At 37.4% G+C, this 18,126-nt stretch overlaps 1 protein-coding gene across 1 annotated transcript in view; it reads left to right on the top strand.

Annotated features, from left to right (window-relative positions):
* Positions 1 to 2,785: 2,785 nt before the first annotated feature.
* ppp2r5d (protein phosphatase 2, regulatory subunit B', delta) overlaps positions 2,786 to 18,126 on the top strand; it is a 29,285-nt gene continuing 13,944 nt past the window's right edge. The window contains exons 1-3 of the mRNA XM_079473608.1: positions 2,786 to 3,244; positions 4,020 to 4,103; positions 6,952 to 7,123. Of these exons, the coding sequence (XP_079329734.1) occupies positions 3,218 to 3,244; positions 4,020 to 4,103; positions 6,952 to 7,123 (283 nt within the window). The 5' untranslated portion in view covers positions 2,786 to 3,217. The remainder of the gene's footprint in view (positions 3,245 to 4,019; positions 4,104 to 6,951; positions 7,124 to 18,126) is intronic.

An 18,126-nucleotide genomic window follows, 5' to 3' on the forward strand; every position in this document is an offset into this window, starting at 1 on the left:
GCAGGGGCTGATGAAAGGTATGTACTACACTCTGTTTTGGTTATTTAAAGGACATCATCATTAGGTAATAACTAATTGTACAACCTAACTAATCTTAGAAATAGCCTAGATGAAACCATATTTTATTAATAACTAGGTTACAATTAACATAATTTGCCCAAAAAGCAAATTCATATGAAAATTATTTCTCCTTTTTCAAATAAAATGCTTGTGAAGTAATTCATTTGTGTGTGTGTTGGGTTTGTGGTATTTTACTCTTGAGCAAATGTCAAGGCACACTTGCTTTTATGACAGACTATGACACTTTGTATTTGATCACAATGGGCGGATTAAAAGACAAAATTGGACAGCCCCCAAAAATCTCATCCATACTCTCAGTATACATATGGTTATACTACACAAGTAGATGGCGGTAGATACTTCCGTGGGCCTGTTGAATTTTTTTTTTTAAAGATTATTATAGTTCATTTCAACCTTTTAAAGGGATAGTTCACTCCGAAATGAAGATTGTTAGGAAATACTCAACCTAAAATAGTTCCAAACATGTATACATTTCTTTGTTCGATTGAACACAAAAAATAGTGGTCAAAGGTGCCCCAGAACTGTTTGTTTTCCTAAATCCTTTTAAATATCAGATTTTGTGTAAAACGGAACAAAAATATTACACTATATCCTTTCTACTATGGTAGAGTGTGAGTCATTAAAGGCAGAATTGTTGAGTGAACCGTCCCTTTAAATTCAATAAGAGATGAATTCCCTGTCATTCAGTCGAGGCCGCCTTTGTCACTTTACTTATCATTAGGGTTTCGAGCACGAAGTGCTGAAAACCTATTGTTTTTGTAAGGATTTTTATTATTATTATTATTATTTTTCCGCCTTAAAACGCGTCGCCCAGCCCAAACCGTAAGTCCTAGAAACTCGAGACTTTGTCAGTTGGTTGTATCTGTGCAGGTTACTGAACAGTGAACCAGACAAATCGGCCCATAGGTGGCGCTATAGCGATGGCCAATGCGTTTGGGCTCAATGCTCGTAAACCGGATGTCGCACAACAAAGTGTTTGGTGGTGTCATTGGAATCCTTTGGCTCCAAACTTAAAAAATGGCTCTTAATGAAATCTCCCATTTCATTTCCGGTATGCAAATTTCTCCGCTAATTTGCATTTTATGAAGAAAAACAAAAATGAACTAGTCCCTGGATTTTTGCCCGATCGGAACCAAACCAACGCTGATAAATTCTGTGGAGTGTGATTGTAAATATTCATTGAAAAAAAAGTTGAAATTTCGATTCAGGGTCGCTAGGGGGCATCAAAACATCAAAACCGGAAGTAGCCAGTTTCACTAAAATGACCACACTCCAATGACCAATCGGCAGTGCTTGTTCGACTCGTGGTCCTGAAGGTCTGTAAGAAATATGAACTCATTCGGCCACCGGGGGGCGAAGTAACGGTTTTAGGGTGCATAAACAATTGTGTATCACGTGACATTTGACATATACTCTATCTAACTATTTACATCAAATGATAGCTCTTCTCATTCTGAACAACTTTGCCTCTGGACACGCATCTGTCGATCAAACGGATCGTGAGTTATCGCTGATGACGTTAAAAACCTACTTTCGCGAACTAGGTTTTTCAACCGATCGGAACCAAACCAATGCAGATTCTGTGGAGTGTGAATGTAAATAATCATTGAAAAAAGTTTAAATTTCCTTTCACCGTCGCTTAGGCATGTCAAAACTTTAAAATGGGCGGAGCCTATCACATTAAAACGTCCATAAATCCAGAACGGATTAACACATCATCATGGGGCTCGGAGACCATCACTCCGAGTTCACCTACAAAAGAAGGTGGCGTTTGGACACTAGGTGGCGCTAAAACACAGAAAATGGCTAAATTGACGCGTATTTCATTTCTTAAACAATTGTGCATCACGTGATCGTTTGACATTTACACAAACTAATAATATCATACGATAGTCCTCCACATTCTGAACAACTTTGCCTCTTGATCCATTGTTGTCAATCAAACGGTTCACGAGTTATCGGTGACGATGTTAAAAACTTACTTTTGCTAACTAGTTCTTTGATTTTCAAGCAATTTCAAAATTTCCACCACAGTACAATTCTCTGGACTCTCTAGGTCAATAATGATCAAAAACATGCTGAGTTTTTGTTGTTGTGTGACCATTACAGGGTCCTTTATTGTATTAACGTGAAGAATGTACGTTAAAGGTTGCTACTTCTTAATAAATAATCCAACTGACTTGCAATTAAGTAGTACAATACATATGAAGAACCCTGAAAGAATGTTTGAGACCGCACACTTATGAGCTTCGCGTGATTCCCGTCTCATCTACCCGAGGATTGCTGCTTAATCCTGTCATTTTTCTGTGTGTAGGACTTTGATCCGTCGTGGGTGTGTTGGGGAGTGCCCCCTGAGCCTGTTCAATGATGTCACAGTGCCTTGGATGGCTCAGATGACGAGAAACCCGTTACTGCTTGCAGTTATATTTTTACTTTACTTTACTTACCGACTTTGTCACTTTACTTATCACTTTACTTGACATACTCCATGCCTTGCGAGTAAAACATAAAACATTATAATTAGTAGAATTACGTAAGAAAATTATTATTTAATGGCTTGTTTGGAAGTGAATCATAAGTAATTTACTTATAGTCAAACTAATGATCACTCAGTAACTATAATCAAAATCACTAATTAATTTAAGTCATGCGCTTGCAATTTAATACACTCTTCATAATCTGATGACATTTTTCTGAAGCTGGTCCTGCAACATTGCGCACAACAAAGGACATAAGGGTTCAGGAGGACAGGCTACATCATTTTGCTCAAAGCTCCACTTCAGAAATTCTTACATATAAACATGTTGACGGTCGATGTCACCAACACCGTCATCAATCTATTCCTTTAATGTGAGCACCTTCAGACGACAGATAAGACATGAGGCGTCAACAACAGCTGTACTCCCTTTCATCGTCGCAGCCAGGACCCAGTTCAGAAACCTCAAGCTGTTCTGCTGCGGGGAGTGCCCAATAGGACAAATTAATTGCGCTGTTACTAGGTAGTTCTGCCGAGTTTGGTCCAATCAGATTATTGCTGGTGACGGGAGGGCGCGGGGAGCTGGAGGTAACAGAGTGCGCGAGAGCCCGGGTGCAAGGGAAGCCTATCGCGGAGGCACGGCTAGAGAACATTTGCAAAATGCCGAATAAAACAAAAAAGGAGAAGGTAAAGTACAAATTACGTTGCTAAGAGCGTAACCCCTCGTTTGTGTTAAATTAATGCGTATGAGATGTTAGTTCAAGAGTGAATTATTCTGCAACATTTGCTGGTTATGTTAGTGAAGGCCGCGCTAGCCACTAGCCCGCTAAGTGCGCATTTGTGTCTGAGTGTGCTCAGTCAAAATACTGACAGTTATCTAATCATAAATATTTTAATGAAGACAGCGATTTATTCCTGTTTAAACCACAAATGTCATACATGTGTGGAGAATTATTGGTAGATACCTTATCCGGTTTTTACAAATCATTTTTCCTTAGTTAGAGGTTTATGAACGGCCGTTAAAATGCGAACAGGAAGACGCGTTGTCAGACTGCAGTATAAACGAGCGGTATGGACAAACACGTCTCCTGACCCTGCATGAGTCAGTGTTTTAGTGGACAGAAGTATTAGCGGATGAGCTGTAGGCATCGTTGTATAAACGCTCGATACCTAAATGAAGTTTGTGATGCTGAATGGTGTTTAATTCCCAGCACTGTTCAGTTAGTAAATGTCATTGCCTGATTCTGTGTTTAACGTTAGCTGCTGTGTGCCACCACCTGTCATAACAGCCCTGTCGAATGAGTGCTGCATGATTTGGCCTGTGAGCAGACCATCCCATAAGGCCCCATTTTAATATGTTGAATGGTGCATTTGAAAGTGCCGCTCAGTGAGTAGAACAACACTGTTAAATCAGATCCCAGAGGTTTGTTAATTTCTTCTATTTTATTTTTGGTCTTTGCAGGAACCCACCAAATCTGCAAAAAGCAGCACAAAGAACAGTAATGCTGGAGGCGGGAAGGATGCTGGAATTGAAAATTCCGAAGAGGTAAAGAACGAATGTAGTTATTGCTTATGATGGTGACAAAAATTGCTTTCCAAGTGTTGTTGCTGTGCTTTTTTTCTCTTTAGGGTACAAAAAGCAGAACTGTTTCAATTGCAAGGAGAAATTAATTCTTTATGGTAATATGTGAAGTCATCCTGTTTTTTTTATAAAACCTCCAAAAAGCGTTATTTATGTTGTATTACATACAGCTTCCCTTTCAGTAGCAGGTTTGTTCTGACACACTAATGACCCCCGGGGGGGGGGCCCTGCAACTCTGACAGGTTTTCGCTACTGTCAATTTGTGCACTCCCTTTCTGGGGAAATAGTTCCTGTAAATCTGTGTAGCGCTGTATTCGCTATTACAAAATGCAAAAGGCAGTAGTAGACACGTATATCTGCATTCGTCACATAAACTTGTTTTGTAAGATACCATGCATCTTTTCAGTTTGAGTGAACAAAGTGAAAAATGACACCGTAACGAACTGCTCCGAGTTCAATAACCTTTCATTAAAGTTTACTGCAAGGAATTATGGAGTGGATGGGCAAATAGTATACCAGGAAGGATTCAAGATTCAATATACAAAGTTGTGTTTGGCATGCTAGTAGAACTTTGTAATACATGTTCCTTAATGAAACATGTTCATGAAAAGGAAGTCCCAACAATCTACCTGTATTGAGAGAATATTTGGTATGATCCCAATAGCCTTTGCTATGAATTGTACTGGATTTTGGGATAAAACCAGTGAGGTTTTACATTCAGCTCAACCTTCCATTCCAGTAATATTATTTTTGTTAGGTGTCTGATGTAAACTGTTGTGCCTCTGCTTTGTGTAAAGAAATTTGTTTGTAATGTTTTTATATATTCAGCCAAATAGACCTGTTTTGTTCACTTCAGTTCATGCGTTGGGTTGCTGTGTTTGTTCCTTTTTGTTGCTGTGGTATTGGGATACAGTCTAACTTGTTTTTTTAGACCCTAGCAAAGAAGCATTTGATGTGTTGAAGGAAAAGTATCCTCTGCAGTTTTTACATTGTTTTGCTGCCAAAAATGATGTGCTTGATAATTTTCGTGTTTTTAGCTACATGTCAGTATTCAGTTGCATCCATCTATTTCTGTGGTTGTATTGTGATGTACTGGGTGCTAAGATATTAGTGTTCCTCAGCGAGAGTTTTACTGATGGCTGGAACGAGTGGGCAGAGAGTTTGAAGTAGCATAGAGTGAGGTTTATTGATTTGGTCTATTTTAAGCTTCGTCATGCAACCCCTGTTACTGAGGCCATCTCTGCAATGTTATGGGCAGGCCTCGACATGTGTCCCACAGCGGCAGGCTATTTACACATGCATACAACCCCCCTTGCTTTTTTGCTCGGACATTGCCTCCTTTTTTACAGTCTTTATTTCTTAAACAATAAATATTGTTGACCGGTTACATAAACCTTTTGCCTTTGAGTAAAGTCACAAGGCAACATATTGCTTAAAATTACAGTTTGAGTCTTTATGCTAGTAATGCCGTTAGGTTTAGCTTCGATTTTGTGTTTTTATAATAAATGAGACCTCTCTGAGTAATTTGCTTTTTTGGGACCTGTCACCTGATAGTAATGCTGTACTTTAGGGCTGTGCAATTAATTTAATCGTAAATGAATCGCAATCGTCAATTTTGGCCTTCTTCAATTACAAAAACATAATAATCGAGGTAAATGATTATTGCCACCTTCCATTTTGCAAGGATCCTCTCTTTTCTTGTAGTATAAATCCACAGTGCACCCTTTTCTTTACAGTGGTTCAGTAGTGCTATTTCTTTACATTTATTTTTCAGTTAAATTCAGAGTTTAAAAGCCATGTCTTTTATTTTCCATATTGTTTTAAAGGTTAATGAGTTATCGTGTTAAATAATGGGGATCTCAATTATGGGCCAAAATAATAGCGATTATGATTTTTTTCATAATCGAGCAGCCCTACTGTACTTCTTACCTATGGTCAAAATGGTGACACTCATCTTGCATGAACAACGTACATTTATTTGATAGTGTGGCTCAGGCTACTCATGAATGTTTAATGTAGGCTGAATCTAGATATGGTAATAAGGAGGTATGTAGGTTAGGCTTGTGTGGACTCCAGGGATTAGTTTCTTGCAGATTGTTGACTGATGTGGTGCTTTGTGTTATAATCATTTCATTGAGTCATTTATCTGCGAAATTTACAAAATCCAATCCGATATTTAACATTTTGTGCAGTGTTTACATTTAATTAGATTTTTATAGAAAACAAATTGCTGTCATTATAAAACGTAATTACACTGGTAAAAAAACAACATGATGAGTGTTTAGACTAACATGTGCTATTCCATGTCAATTCAATCAGTGTTTGACTGCTACAATGTATTTATTTGATATTGTATGGTTAAAAATATATTTGAATGATGAATAGAGCCCAAATAGCACTGAGTACTGTTTTTTTTGGAGGGGGATCAAAATGACAATTTTTCGGCTAAAATGTGGAGCCAAAATACATTGAGACCAAAACCAAATTGTGATCTCAGAAATTTGGTAACGTTTTGGCATCAGTGTCATAAAACAGATCAGTCATACCCACTCAGAGCTCACATACTGTAAGGATAGTCAGAAATTCCCAGCAAGCACCAGCAGGCTATTGACCATAATGTCTGAAACAACAGTCAAATATTTTAATTGTTACCAGTGTTGTGTTTCTGTATTTAACTTTTTTCTTTTGAAGCGCTATGTCATTTCGTGACACAGATGCATGTGATACATCCTCTGTTACCAAAAATGGTATAATTACATAGAATTGTTAAACATGCCCATTTTCATTCTGTATGTTATGTTTTTTTTTTCAGGCCCAGCAAACTGCTAACAAGCGTCCGAGCAATAGCACACCTCCACCTACTCAGCTCAACAAAATCAAGTACTCAGGTGGGCCACAGATCGTAAAGAAGGAGCGCAGACAGAGCTCATCACGATTCAACCTCAGCAAGAACCGGGAGCTGCAGAAACTCGCCTCACTCAAAGGTAGAAACCACTTCATACACCTTTTCCTGTAGCTCAGTGGTAAGATCATTGCGTAAACAACGCAAGGTTGTGGGTTCGATCCAAGGGGATTGCAGATTGCAGATACCTATGTAAAATGTATAGGATAAAGCTTGGTAAGTCGCTTTGGATAAAAGCATCTGCCAAATGCCTAAATGGAAATGTCATACTGAACATTGCATGAACAGTCCGTGTTCACAAAAAGATTTCTTAGAACTGAAAAATAATGTGTTGTTGTGTATGTTACAGTTCCTCGCAATGAATGCTTCTAATTGTTCTAAAATCCTGGTTTCTTAGGCTGTGTTTATCTTATTACTCTAAAATACATTTGTAGTGCACGCTGATGCATCCCACCATGATTTTGATGACTCTAAATGCAATGTTATAGTGTTTGATGGCCGCAGAATGTGGTTTGGACCTTTACAACTGTATTTTGTGTTGTTCACCTCTGATCAGATTACTTGAGACGTTAATCCCAGGCTCAAGGGCCTCATATAAATTTTTGTTTTCAATTTATTTAAGGCTGCTTTTCTACAGACTAGGTGTAGACATTTTGCTATCTGTGTTACACATCAGTGGTTTTGAGGCTCTTGTGCAAAACAAGTCATTTTCCACACATGATCAGCACATTCTGACTCAGATTGTAACCCTAAACGTTTTTTTTCACTCTTTCAACTTGCTCTTCAGTTGTTTTAAAAAAAAAAAATTCTAAAAGGTGTAGAAAATGACCACAGTGTATGTTGAGATTTGTTTTAAAGTTGTGCCTCCACGCACTTCCACAATAGTCACCAAAATTTCACTACCCTAAAATACTTCTTGTGGAGCCATGACCAATACAAGTTTTCACTTATCTTAGCAGGGTGCCAAACAGATACCTGCATTAGAATAATGTCTTTGTGTGCTGGTTTCTGGCCTAGACAACACTGCCACGAGTTATCTGGCACTGTTTCGTGGTGTTCACATGGCAAACAAAGCTTGGAAGACTCCCTTTTCCTGTCTTTGTGTGTGAGCTATGCTTCAGTCAAGGCAAACGTTTGCCTAGGAACGCTTTCAAACCAATGGTTTTCCCAGTATGTTGATTTTTTTGGTTATCATTCCCGAATCCAGTTTGCGTGGGTATTACATGGACATGTAATGTTTAGAAATATCTTTATCTACCTTTAGTCCACTGATGTATAGAGAATGCAGACTACAGCAAATTAATGCATTAATTTTTAGGGCTGTATATTATAGCTTTGTGAGTAAGTAGATAGATAAATCCCCTGTGAGCTCTGTGGGTTATATAAGTTCTGCGATGGCTTTAGAGCTAGATGATATATTTGTGTGTTACAAGTTTTGCTGGTCATTTTATACAATGATTTAAGACTACCACAATGATTTTTATGTCCGTTAAGAGCATATCATTAGACAAGTTTCACAGTCCTTATGTCACTGCTGCCATTCATTCACTTTTTAAGAATCAATGTCAGAATTTGTTTCTATAAATAGGTGTAGAAATTTTGTAAAAATCTGTTTTACATGTCAGTGTGCCTGAAATGTCACAGGTTTACAGCTGTTAGGTCACAATGTCTTTCACATGATACATATCACATTTGATTAAGATTAGTGATAAACCGATATGTACATTTTGGCTTATAACAGTAACTTATAATTCTGTTGATAACCGATATAATGGTCGATATACAGTTTCTAAGTATTAATATATTTTTTTCTGAGCCTGAGCATGTATTCTTTATTGTTTAAAATTTTCTGTTATAAGTTTTATTTAATACACAAATTATAGAGTCTTCCATTGCAACCCAAAAATTGTTCTCAGTAGCCACAACTTCAGTCAACAGGTCTCAAGACAGAAAGCATTCAGACAGCAATCTGCTTCAAACAATATGCGTTAGTTCCTATATTTTACATGTGCATAAATATCTACATAATGCTATTAGCAAAACATTGTTGATGTATGTATATTAAGTGAATAATCATAACGCATTAATACTAAATCCTGTATAAAGTTTTTTTAATGTTTAAAAAAATACAACTGGTTTCAACCTGCGCGACCCGGTATAATACAAAAGAAACAAAACTCAATGTATATTTACAGTCTGTGATATATGGTTATCTTGTTTATTTAGTTTTACATGTTCTTGATAAGAAAAACAAGCATATAGGTCTATTTTACTCTGGTAAATGTTCCTCAGCCGGTTAACAAGCCGACAGAGCACTGCTCTTCCTACTCCTGGTAACAAACCCAGACCTGACAAGAATATCTGGCTTTATTGTTTATAATGTTGATTATTAATAACGTAAACAGGCTTGATACATTTACATTTGGCAGACGCTTTTATCCAAAGCGACTTACAAGTAGTTTTTTTACAGTGGCACATTACTGCAGAGCAATCAGGGGTAAGGTGCCTTGCTCAAGGGCACTTCAGATATGACCTGTTGGCACTGAGATTTGAACCGGCAACCTTCTGATCACAAGCCCAACTGTTAAGATCTGAGCCATTGTAGTGCTTTTTTCCCTGTTTATTACGTAATCTGTGGAAGATATTTCATCATTATATAAATATTGTTTTCTTTGTTGTTCATGGTCAGTGTTTGTCTTGTTTAGCTTTGCATTGCATAAAAAAATAAGGTAGGCCCATTAATTTCAACTAAGGGAACCAAGGAATCACAGCCCATTATAAAACAAACATAAAAAGCATCGACCGATATGGGTTTTTCCTCTGGCTGATGCTGATTTAAAAAAATAAGGCCAGTCGATGGCCAATATATGAGGCCAATTTTCTTTTTTCCATCTTCACCTCATAAAATCTAATAAAGTAATAAGAAATGATACAGAATATTGCTTAAATTAAACATTTATTTATTTCACTCGTTCATTTGTAAATTGTGTGTACTTCCATTTGATAGAAAGATCGACCGAAACACATCTTAATACCTTATACTTAATATCAAACACAGTAGTACAAATAGTACAAACAGAGTCAGTTTGAGTCACAGACACATTTAAGCAGGAAAGTTACCGTGCACGTTTCAGCCAGAAGTTTGGACTTTTAACAAGAGTTCCATCTCACACGCAGCCTCAGAGGGAGAGAAATTCTCCGGAACAGAAACAGTATTGATAATGTCTGAGTTTATCTAGCTATACAATGAGGACAAACACCAGGTTTTGGTACCCGTGCATACATGTAGCCTAAACTATGTGGTTGAAGGCTCGCTTACAATAGAATTCCAAAAAGTTACTTTGATTCATTGATATGATGCTACTTGAGAATGCATGAAATATACAAGGCTAGATTAAGAATGAAGTATAAAAAGAATATAAGTCTTAGCGTTTTCTTCAGGTAGTTAAAAAGTTAGCAGGCAAACTGGGACATCACAGTGTTATGCCGGTGGTAATCTATTTGCTGCAAGAGGCATCATCGCATGTTCCACAACAAGGCTTAGCTGCTCACAGATGCACCTTCCTATTAATCAGCCTAATTTGCGGCACACTAGGCCAGCCGATCAATCGCGATGACACTATTCGAACTTCTTTGAAGGAAAATTCAGTCTTGTTAGTATGGTAAAATGTGCTAGTCTTATGCTAAGGCCAAATTCATTAACATTGTTTGCAGTGAAATGTACATTTTCATGTTTCAAATTGTTGAAATTAGCATTACTTAATAATTTTGTAACAAGAAATATGCATTAACAAAGAACAACCGCTCCAAACAAGTTATGGTAATAAATTAATTATAGTTAATTAGGACTGGGCGGTATGATGGAATATTCTGCTACCGTGGAATTAAATGTCAACCATAAGAAATATTTCTATTCCGTGTATTACGCGGAATGTAAAGAAGTAGGCGTGGTCAACTCGGGGCTCTGCAAGTTATTCTGAAAGAACAAATTAATTAATCCACCCACAACAAACTAACGTATACAATATTTTTGTTACATTCTTTCAGTATGTAGTTTTGTGATCCACTCCAGTCCGGCGCTTTCTCTCTCATCTGTGCTCTTGCAGAGATCTGTGTGTGGATTTAAAAAAACTCATTCGCACCACGTATTTCATAAGTCAGATTGCTTTGTGTTAAGGCGAGCCAAGGTGAAACTTGCGTTGAAACGCGCAATGATGCTCGCCGCATGAGTACTTTGACGTGACATGGTGTTACACCTGTTTTGGGAGACGTGTGTGGAGTCACTTGAGACTCGCAGTGCAAAGACAAGCGCAAGAAAAAACAAACCTAAAGACAAAGAGTCGCAAAAAACTCACTAAAAATGGAGAGTGAAGAGCGATGAAGACCTACAGTACAGTACAGACCCCATGAACACCAGTTTATAACACCAGTCATATTCTGAACTCTCATTTTGTGAATATATATTCATACTTCATTGTTATACATGTTGTGTATCTTCATTCTGTATACATATGATATAGCCAGAAGATAAATATAAATAAATCTAAACATCAGCACTTAATCTGATATCTTAAGTACAGTTTCATAATTTGCCTACATTTTAACTATGTTGATCATTTAAATGAACTGTAATAAATTAACTCAATCTAAGAAAAATGTGGTATTTGATATAGAATTATAACGGGAGATTGTTACTGTGAAATATATTGTTACCGTGAAATAAAATTATGCATTCCGTGAAATAGATTTTGGGCCATTCTGCCCACCCCTATTGTTAATAATTTCATATTACGTTGGTATTTTTATATGCTTAGTAAGTCATCATGTTAACGAATTCTGTGGCCCACCAGTTTAGAAACATTTTAATATGGTGATGTGAGCCGTGCATATCACGCGATCCGAGCATCCGGTGTGTAAACTTAAAATATTTAAACTAGCTTGCGGTCTGAGAGAACAAAAATTTAGGAACACATACAAATGATTTTGTATATTTTTTGTATATTATAAAATCATTACAGATGAAGTGAAGAAGCGTTGAATAAGAGGTGACAACTCTAAGGTTTTATTAGATTAGATTAGATTAGATTCAACTTTATTGTCATTACACATATACAAGTACAGTGTAACGAAATGTAGTTTAGGTCTAACCAGAAGTGCAGTTAGCAAGTGCAGGATATACAGTTGAAATAAATACAGAATACAATAGTGAGAATATAATACAGTGGGCATGGACTATAAAAATATTTTGCAGTAGGGATGTTCTATGAAAATATGACAGTAGGTATATACTATGAACAATATATACAGATGACTATATACTATGAACATTAATGTACAGGTGGATATGAACAGATAATAATTTAGACCAAAATAGTGCAAGTGACTTAGGTATGCATAAATTATTGACATTGGCTATTAAAGTTGCAGTGCAATAGGTGAGTTAATGCAGTTGCTGAAGTTGCAGTTATTAAAGTTATTAAAGTTACGGTGCAGTATATGAGTTAATGCAGTTATTAAAGTTACTTATTCATTTTCTAATAGTTATTGCCGATGGAATATTCAAGCCATTCCTGCACATCACCAAATTTAGACCATAGTCAACAAGTCCACAATTCAGATTGATAAATACTGATAATTTGCACTCTCAAAAGAATCTTGTGTCTGTTTGATGCTCAGCTGTGGGGTTAACCTTTATCAGTCTGTAGAGGTTCATTCTAGGTCTTAGGGCTGTGTATTGCCAAGGGCCTCACGATACGATACATATCACGATAGATGGGTCCCGATACAATATATCACAATACATTCGATACGATACAAACGTTCGATATATTGCAATAATTTGTTTTAAATAAATAAAAATTAAGAGTGAGCTAAAAATACATGTTGGTGTGTACAATCTATGGTATTCTGGTATGTTCATCACATTATAGTGATAACTCTGCAGACACAAAAGATTCCATTCAATTTTATTAACAAAGCTATTTATAAGAGGTATTTGTCATCTTGCTTACACAGTGTTACTGAACAGCGAACATATAATGTTTAAAGTGCATATTTAGTCATTAAACATTTAAATGCAAATGCCACAAAAAAAAATTATTTTTTTCAGTATGTTGTTAATAAAAAAACAAAGTACATTAAAATCTATTCATAAAACTGAAATTGTCAGTATGACTCTCTTTTATATCCCACTCCACCAGTGCAGTTTTCAGTAACTCCGCAATGTTTATGCCAGTATGGCTCGTCTCATGCATTGCGCGTGTCTGTGGTTGTGATGTAATCCTAACATACGATGCATTGCAAGTCAGGGTCACTCGCTCTACCAAGCTAAGGGATTTTTTTTACCTCTTCGTAAATCCCGGGTACTTCTACGTCCGTTATGTGCCTGCGAATCGGAATCACATAACACAGCTAGTGTTCACCATATGCCCGAAGCCGGGGTTTTCAACCACACTGTCGCAAATCCTTACAAATAAAATACACCACCGACTCTGTTATTTTCTTTGCACAAGCTAAGATATACGGAAGCTTGTTGGTGATATTATATTAATGAATCTACTTTACGCCATTTGCTTTCTCGCACCCGCTTACTTTTGAGACATTGTCCGTATGACAGCGAATCACAGCGACATCAACAGGAACGGAAAAAATGGTTATGCGATGAAACGTCATTTTGAATCCATTCAAAACATGACTTATTTAAGGTATCGATACTATAGGTTGGACTATCGATACACTACTAGGTCTGCTGCGAGACACAATATTATCAACTTCTCTTTGTTGTAAAAGGAAGCAAGGCCTCTGATAATGAGTAAACGGTTACTTGTAAAAGACTGCTCTAAATAAAAAACAGAAGCCCAGTTGTTTATGCCAATATACAATGTCCTTTCTATTTACCCCAAAAATGCACTGAACCACTGCTGTTTTTGTACTATCTTTGTGCCCTGGGGTTACTGCATGTGCTCTTTAAAAGTTGTGAGTGTTGTTTTTGTAGGCCTTTCTCAGAAGTCACATTATAATCTAATTTTAGAGATGCCTTACAGACAGTAAATGTAACTTGTTGTATTTGCTTGTGGCATAACCTAGTTAATTTGTTGACTGTTGTGATCAATTGATTTGTTTGTGTAGATTAAGTTTATCTGGCATGTTATATATTGTGTAAGTTGTTTGCTCCAACATAACTATATTTTGACAGGGTTTTATTTTTGTTATGTTTTTGAAGTTGATGATAGGCTTTTTTTCACATGACGCCACGCATCTTCCGTTCTGCCGCAAAGCAGTGTATTGTTACTTCCGCTAGCACCCCAGAAATGAGTCCCTTGCACAGCTGCCACAAATACTGATAGATGATGTACAATTTCTTACAAACTAATGTTTGCTAATGACAAGATCAAAGCTAGATAAAGGAAAACAAATTCTTCGTTGAACAGTACCTGCTTGATTATGAAGGTAAGTGTTTTGTTTTCTTTTTGCGTTAACGAAGGTGCTAGAATAAGTACTTGAACAAGTGTTCTGTCAGTCAATAGCGTTACAAAATATTAACATGCCTGATACTAAACACAATAATCTCACCGATGTCTTGACCAATCGTGTTTTCATTCACTGTAACGTCCAAAACGGAAGTTCTTCTTCTTGTTTGTTGCAAATCGTAAGTTATGATACACTGCTTTGCGAAAAGGCAGAAGTTGAATGACGTCATTGTGAAAAGGGCCTATTAACGATTAGTGATTAACTAAAAGGATAAAAGGTATAGTAGCATTAAAAGTAAATCTGTCAAACCATTCATCGCAATAAATCACATCCAGAATAAAAGTTTGTGTTTACATAATTTATGTCTGTGTACTGTGCATATACATTTTGTATTTAAAAACACAAACAAACATGTATCTATTAAAGAAAAATATAAAATATAAAAACTAATAAACTTTTATATTTATTTTCAATTATTGGTAAATATAAATAAATACATCTATTTATATACATGTACGTGTATGTTTTTGTGTTTATAAAAACAAAATGAATATGCACAGTACACAGACATATTATGTAAATACAAACATTTATTCTATTAATCGCTTGACAGCCCTAATTAAAAGACAGGTTTCATTGCAAAAGTTACAAGTATTGTTTACCCTTGTCCACCCTATATTTAGTTTACAGATTATTTAGATAGAATATCAATTGGATTAAGCGTGAACAAACTGAACGTATAAACACACACAATGCAGAAATGCACTAGGTGAGCAGTTCATGTTTTGAAACCCCACCTTGGACCAAAAGTAAGTAAGTAAGTTAGTGAGGGTGGATCCCTTCCTTATTAGAAGCTACAGTATCAGTTAGTCATGTCTGTAACACTGTCTGGTACAGGGCTAAATCAGTCGTATATTCATAAGGGCTGTCCCTCCAGTACTCAGATCTGTCTTCCACCTGCAGGACTCGGTAGGGAACCGCAGGACTCATTAACTAATAATCAATAGGCCTGAGCCATGTGTGTGTGTGTGTGTACAGAGAGCGATAAATGGTCCTGCTCCAGTGCTGCCGTCACATACCAGATTGATTCGCTGGGTTGTGACTTGGAGATAATGAAATAGGCCCTGGGTGAGACTTTTGACTGTTTGCTGCTGAATTATCAGCTTTGTGTGGGCAGAGTCAGTGCTCTGTCACAGTTCTTTTTATATACACTAGCTGTTTGCTTTTCCTGCTCTGTCTCTCTCTTTGGTTTATAAAAAGGGTTCCCACTTTTGGGGGAATATGCCAATTGATACTTTATCTTATTCACTGATATATCTTATATCCGATTGGAGATCATCAGTCATGCGTAAAGAGTAAAAGAGTACTTTGTTTCAAAGTCTCTGTGTTTAGTAGATTAAATGTGAAGCATTGCTTTTCATAGCCATCCAGTATGAGAAGCTGCTGGATAAAGACCATTCTCCATTATCATCCGCCTCCACTCATCTCTCTCAGAGCTTCTCTCCATGATTTGAAAATTGCAGACCTGCTGCAGGATGTTGAGGTTCATCACGCATGTATTTCGTACTTGCAGTCAAAAATTTGTTTTTGATGAATGTGGTTTCAGAAAAGGGCATAGGATATTGAGTTAGCATTAAGTTAATGCTAGGTAAAGAGTGTTGCCATTGTATGAACAGGAAGTCGACATGTTCTGATGGAGTGCAGCTCTGTGCCACAGATTGTACTCTTTTTATTCCATCTTCAGCACAGATGAAATTATCCCCCCTTCCACCTTTTTTACCGTCCGCAGTCCACAATGCCTCCTAAGCCAAAATCACTACTGGGTCTTTCCTTTTTTTTAACAAATATCCCAATCATCTTTAGGAGTGCAACCAGAATGATATTATTTATGTTTGTCTGTCTATTGTTTTGCATAAGCATTTACATTTAATCATTTAGCAGACGCATTTATCCAAAGCGATTTACAGATGAGGAAACATTGGAAGCAATTATTACAACATAGGCAACAAAATACATAAGTGCATCAAAACTAGTCCATTAAAGCCTAGCACAGTATACAAAGCTAAGAATTGTGAGGTTAGTAATTTTAAATTTTTTTGGAATAAGAAGGAAAGGGAAAAGAATTAGGATAAATCAACCAGCAACGTGTTGACGGAAGAGATGCATTTTTTAAAGGTGGCAACCGAGTCTGCTGATCTTGTAGCGGCAGGTAGATCATTCCACCAATGTGGAACAGATCCAGAGAAGGTACGGGAGAGTGACTTTTTTCCTTTTTGGGATGGTACCACTAGTCGTTGTTCCTTTGCAGACCGCAGTGATGTGGCAGTAACATAGGTCTGCATTAGCGAGTGGAGATACGATGGTGCGGACCCGGTGGCGGTCTTGTAGGCCAGGAGCATAGCTTTGAACTGTATGCGGGCGGTTACAGGGAGCCAGTGTAACCTGATTAAGAGCGGAGTTACATGCGATCTCTTCGGTTCATTGAAGACCACTCTTGCCGCCACATTCTGGATCATCTGGAGAGGTGATTGTGCAAGCAGGAAGTCCAGCCAGAAGCGCATTGCAATAATCCAGTTTGGACAAGACAAGAGCCTGGACTAGGACTTGCGTAGAGTGCTCTGATAGGAAAGGTCTAATTTTCCTAATGTTGTAGAGGATGAATCTACAGGACCGGGTAGGTGCTGGCAACATGACTTGATCGGTGAGGTTAAGCCGTTCATCGATTACCACCCCCAGGTTTCTGGCTGTGCTGGACGGTGTAATAGTTGATGAGCCTAGTTGAATGGCAAGGTTGTAGTGCCTGAGTGACATCCCGCTTTGGATGAAGGATCATCACCTGCAGCTGAACCTTGCAAAAACGGAACTGCTTGTGATCCCAGCCAACCCAAAGATTCACTACAACCTTGCCATTCAACTAGGCTCATCAACTATTACACCGTCCAGCACAGCTAGAAACCTGGAGGTGGTAATCGATGATCGGCTTAACCTCACCGATCAAGTCCTTGTTGCCAGCACCACCCGGTCCTGTAGATTCATCCACTACAACATTAGGAAAATTAGACCTTTCCTATGCGAGCAGAGACCGTCGGATCTTCCGGTTGAAATGACAAGTAGAGTTGTGTGTCGTCCGCATAGCAGTGATAGGAGAAGCCATGCTTCTGAATGACCGAGCCGAGGGATGTCATGTAAATGGAGAAGACAACTTAAATTTGAGCATTTTTGCTGAAAGCAATTTTTGCTGAAAGATTGTTTTCTCTGCTCTAACACTGCAGTCAGCTTGTAGAGCAAAATTGTGTTGAACAAACGGAGGATATAAATCTGTTCTCAACAGGTGGGTTGTAATCCAGAAATGGTATCGAGTCTGTTCTAAAAGGGGACCATTTGACAGGGAAAAACAATGCTAAATGGGTTAAATCAAGTGTAGTGAGAATAGGGATAAAATGTTTCCCAATATTTATTGTTGTTGATGTCAGATGGTGTGTTTAATAAAGTCAAGTTCATCTGTAAATTGGAAGCTGCCAAATTTCCTGACATAAATAAAACTGTGCAAGGTTAAAGAAAATGACTTAATGAAATGCAGTTTCTTAAGTATAAATATTGTTTGTACACGGCGCA

Source organism: Barbatula barbatula, assembly GCF_947034865.1.
Source record: "Barbatula barbatula genome assembly, chromosome: 14".
In the NCBI taxonomy this organism is placed as follows: Eukaryota; Metazoa; Chordata; class Actinopteri; order Cypriniformes; family Nemacheilidae; genus Barbatula; species Barbatula barbatula.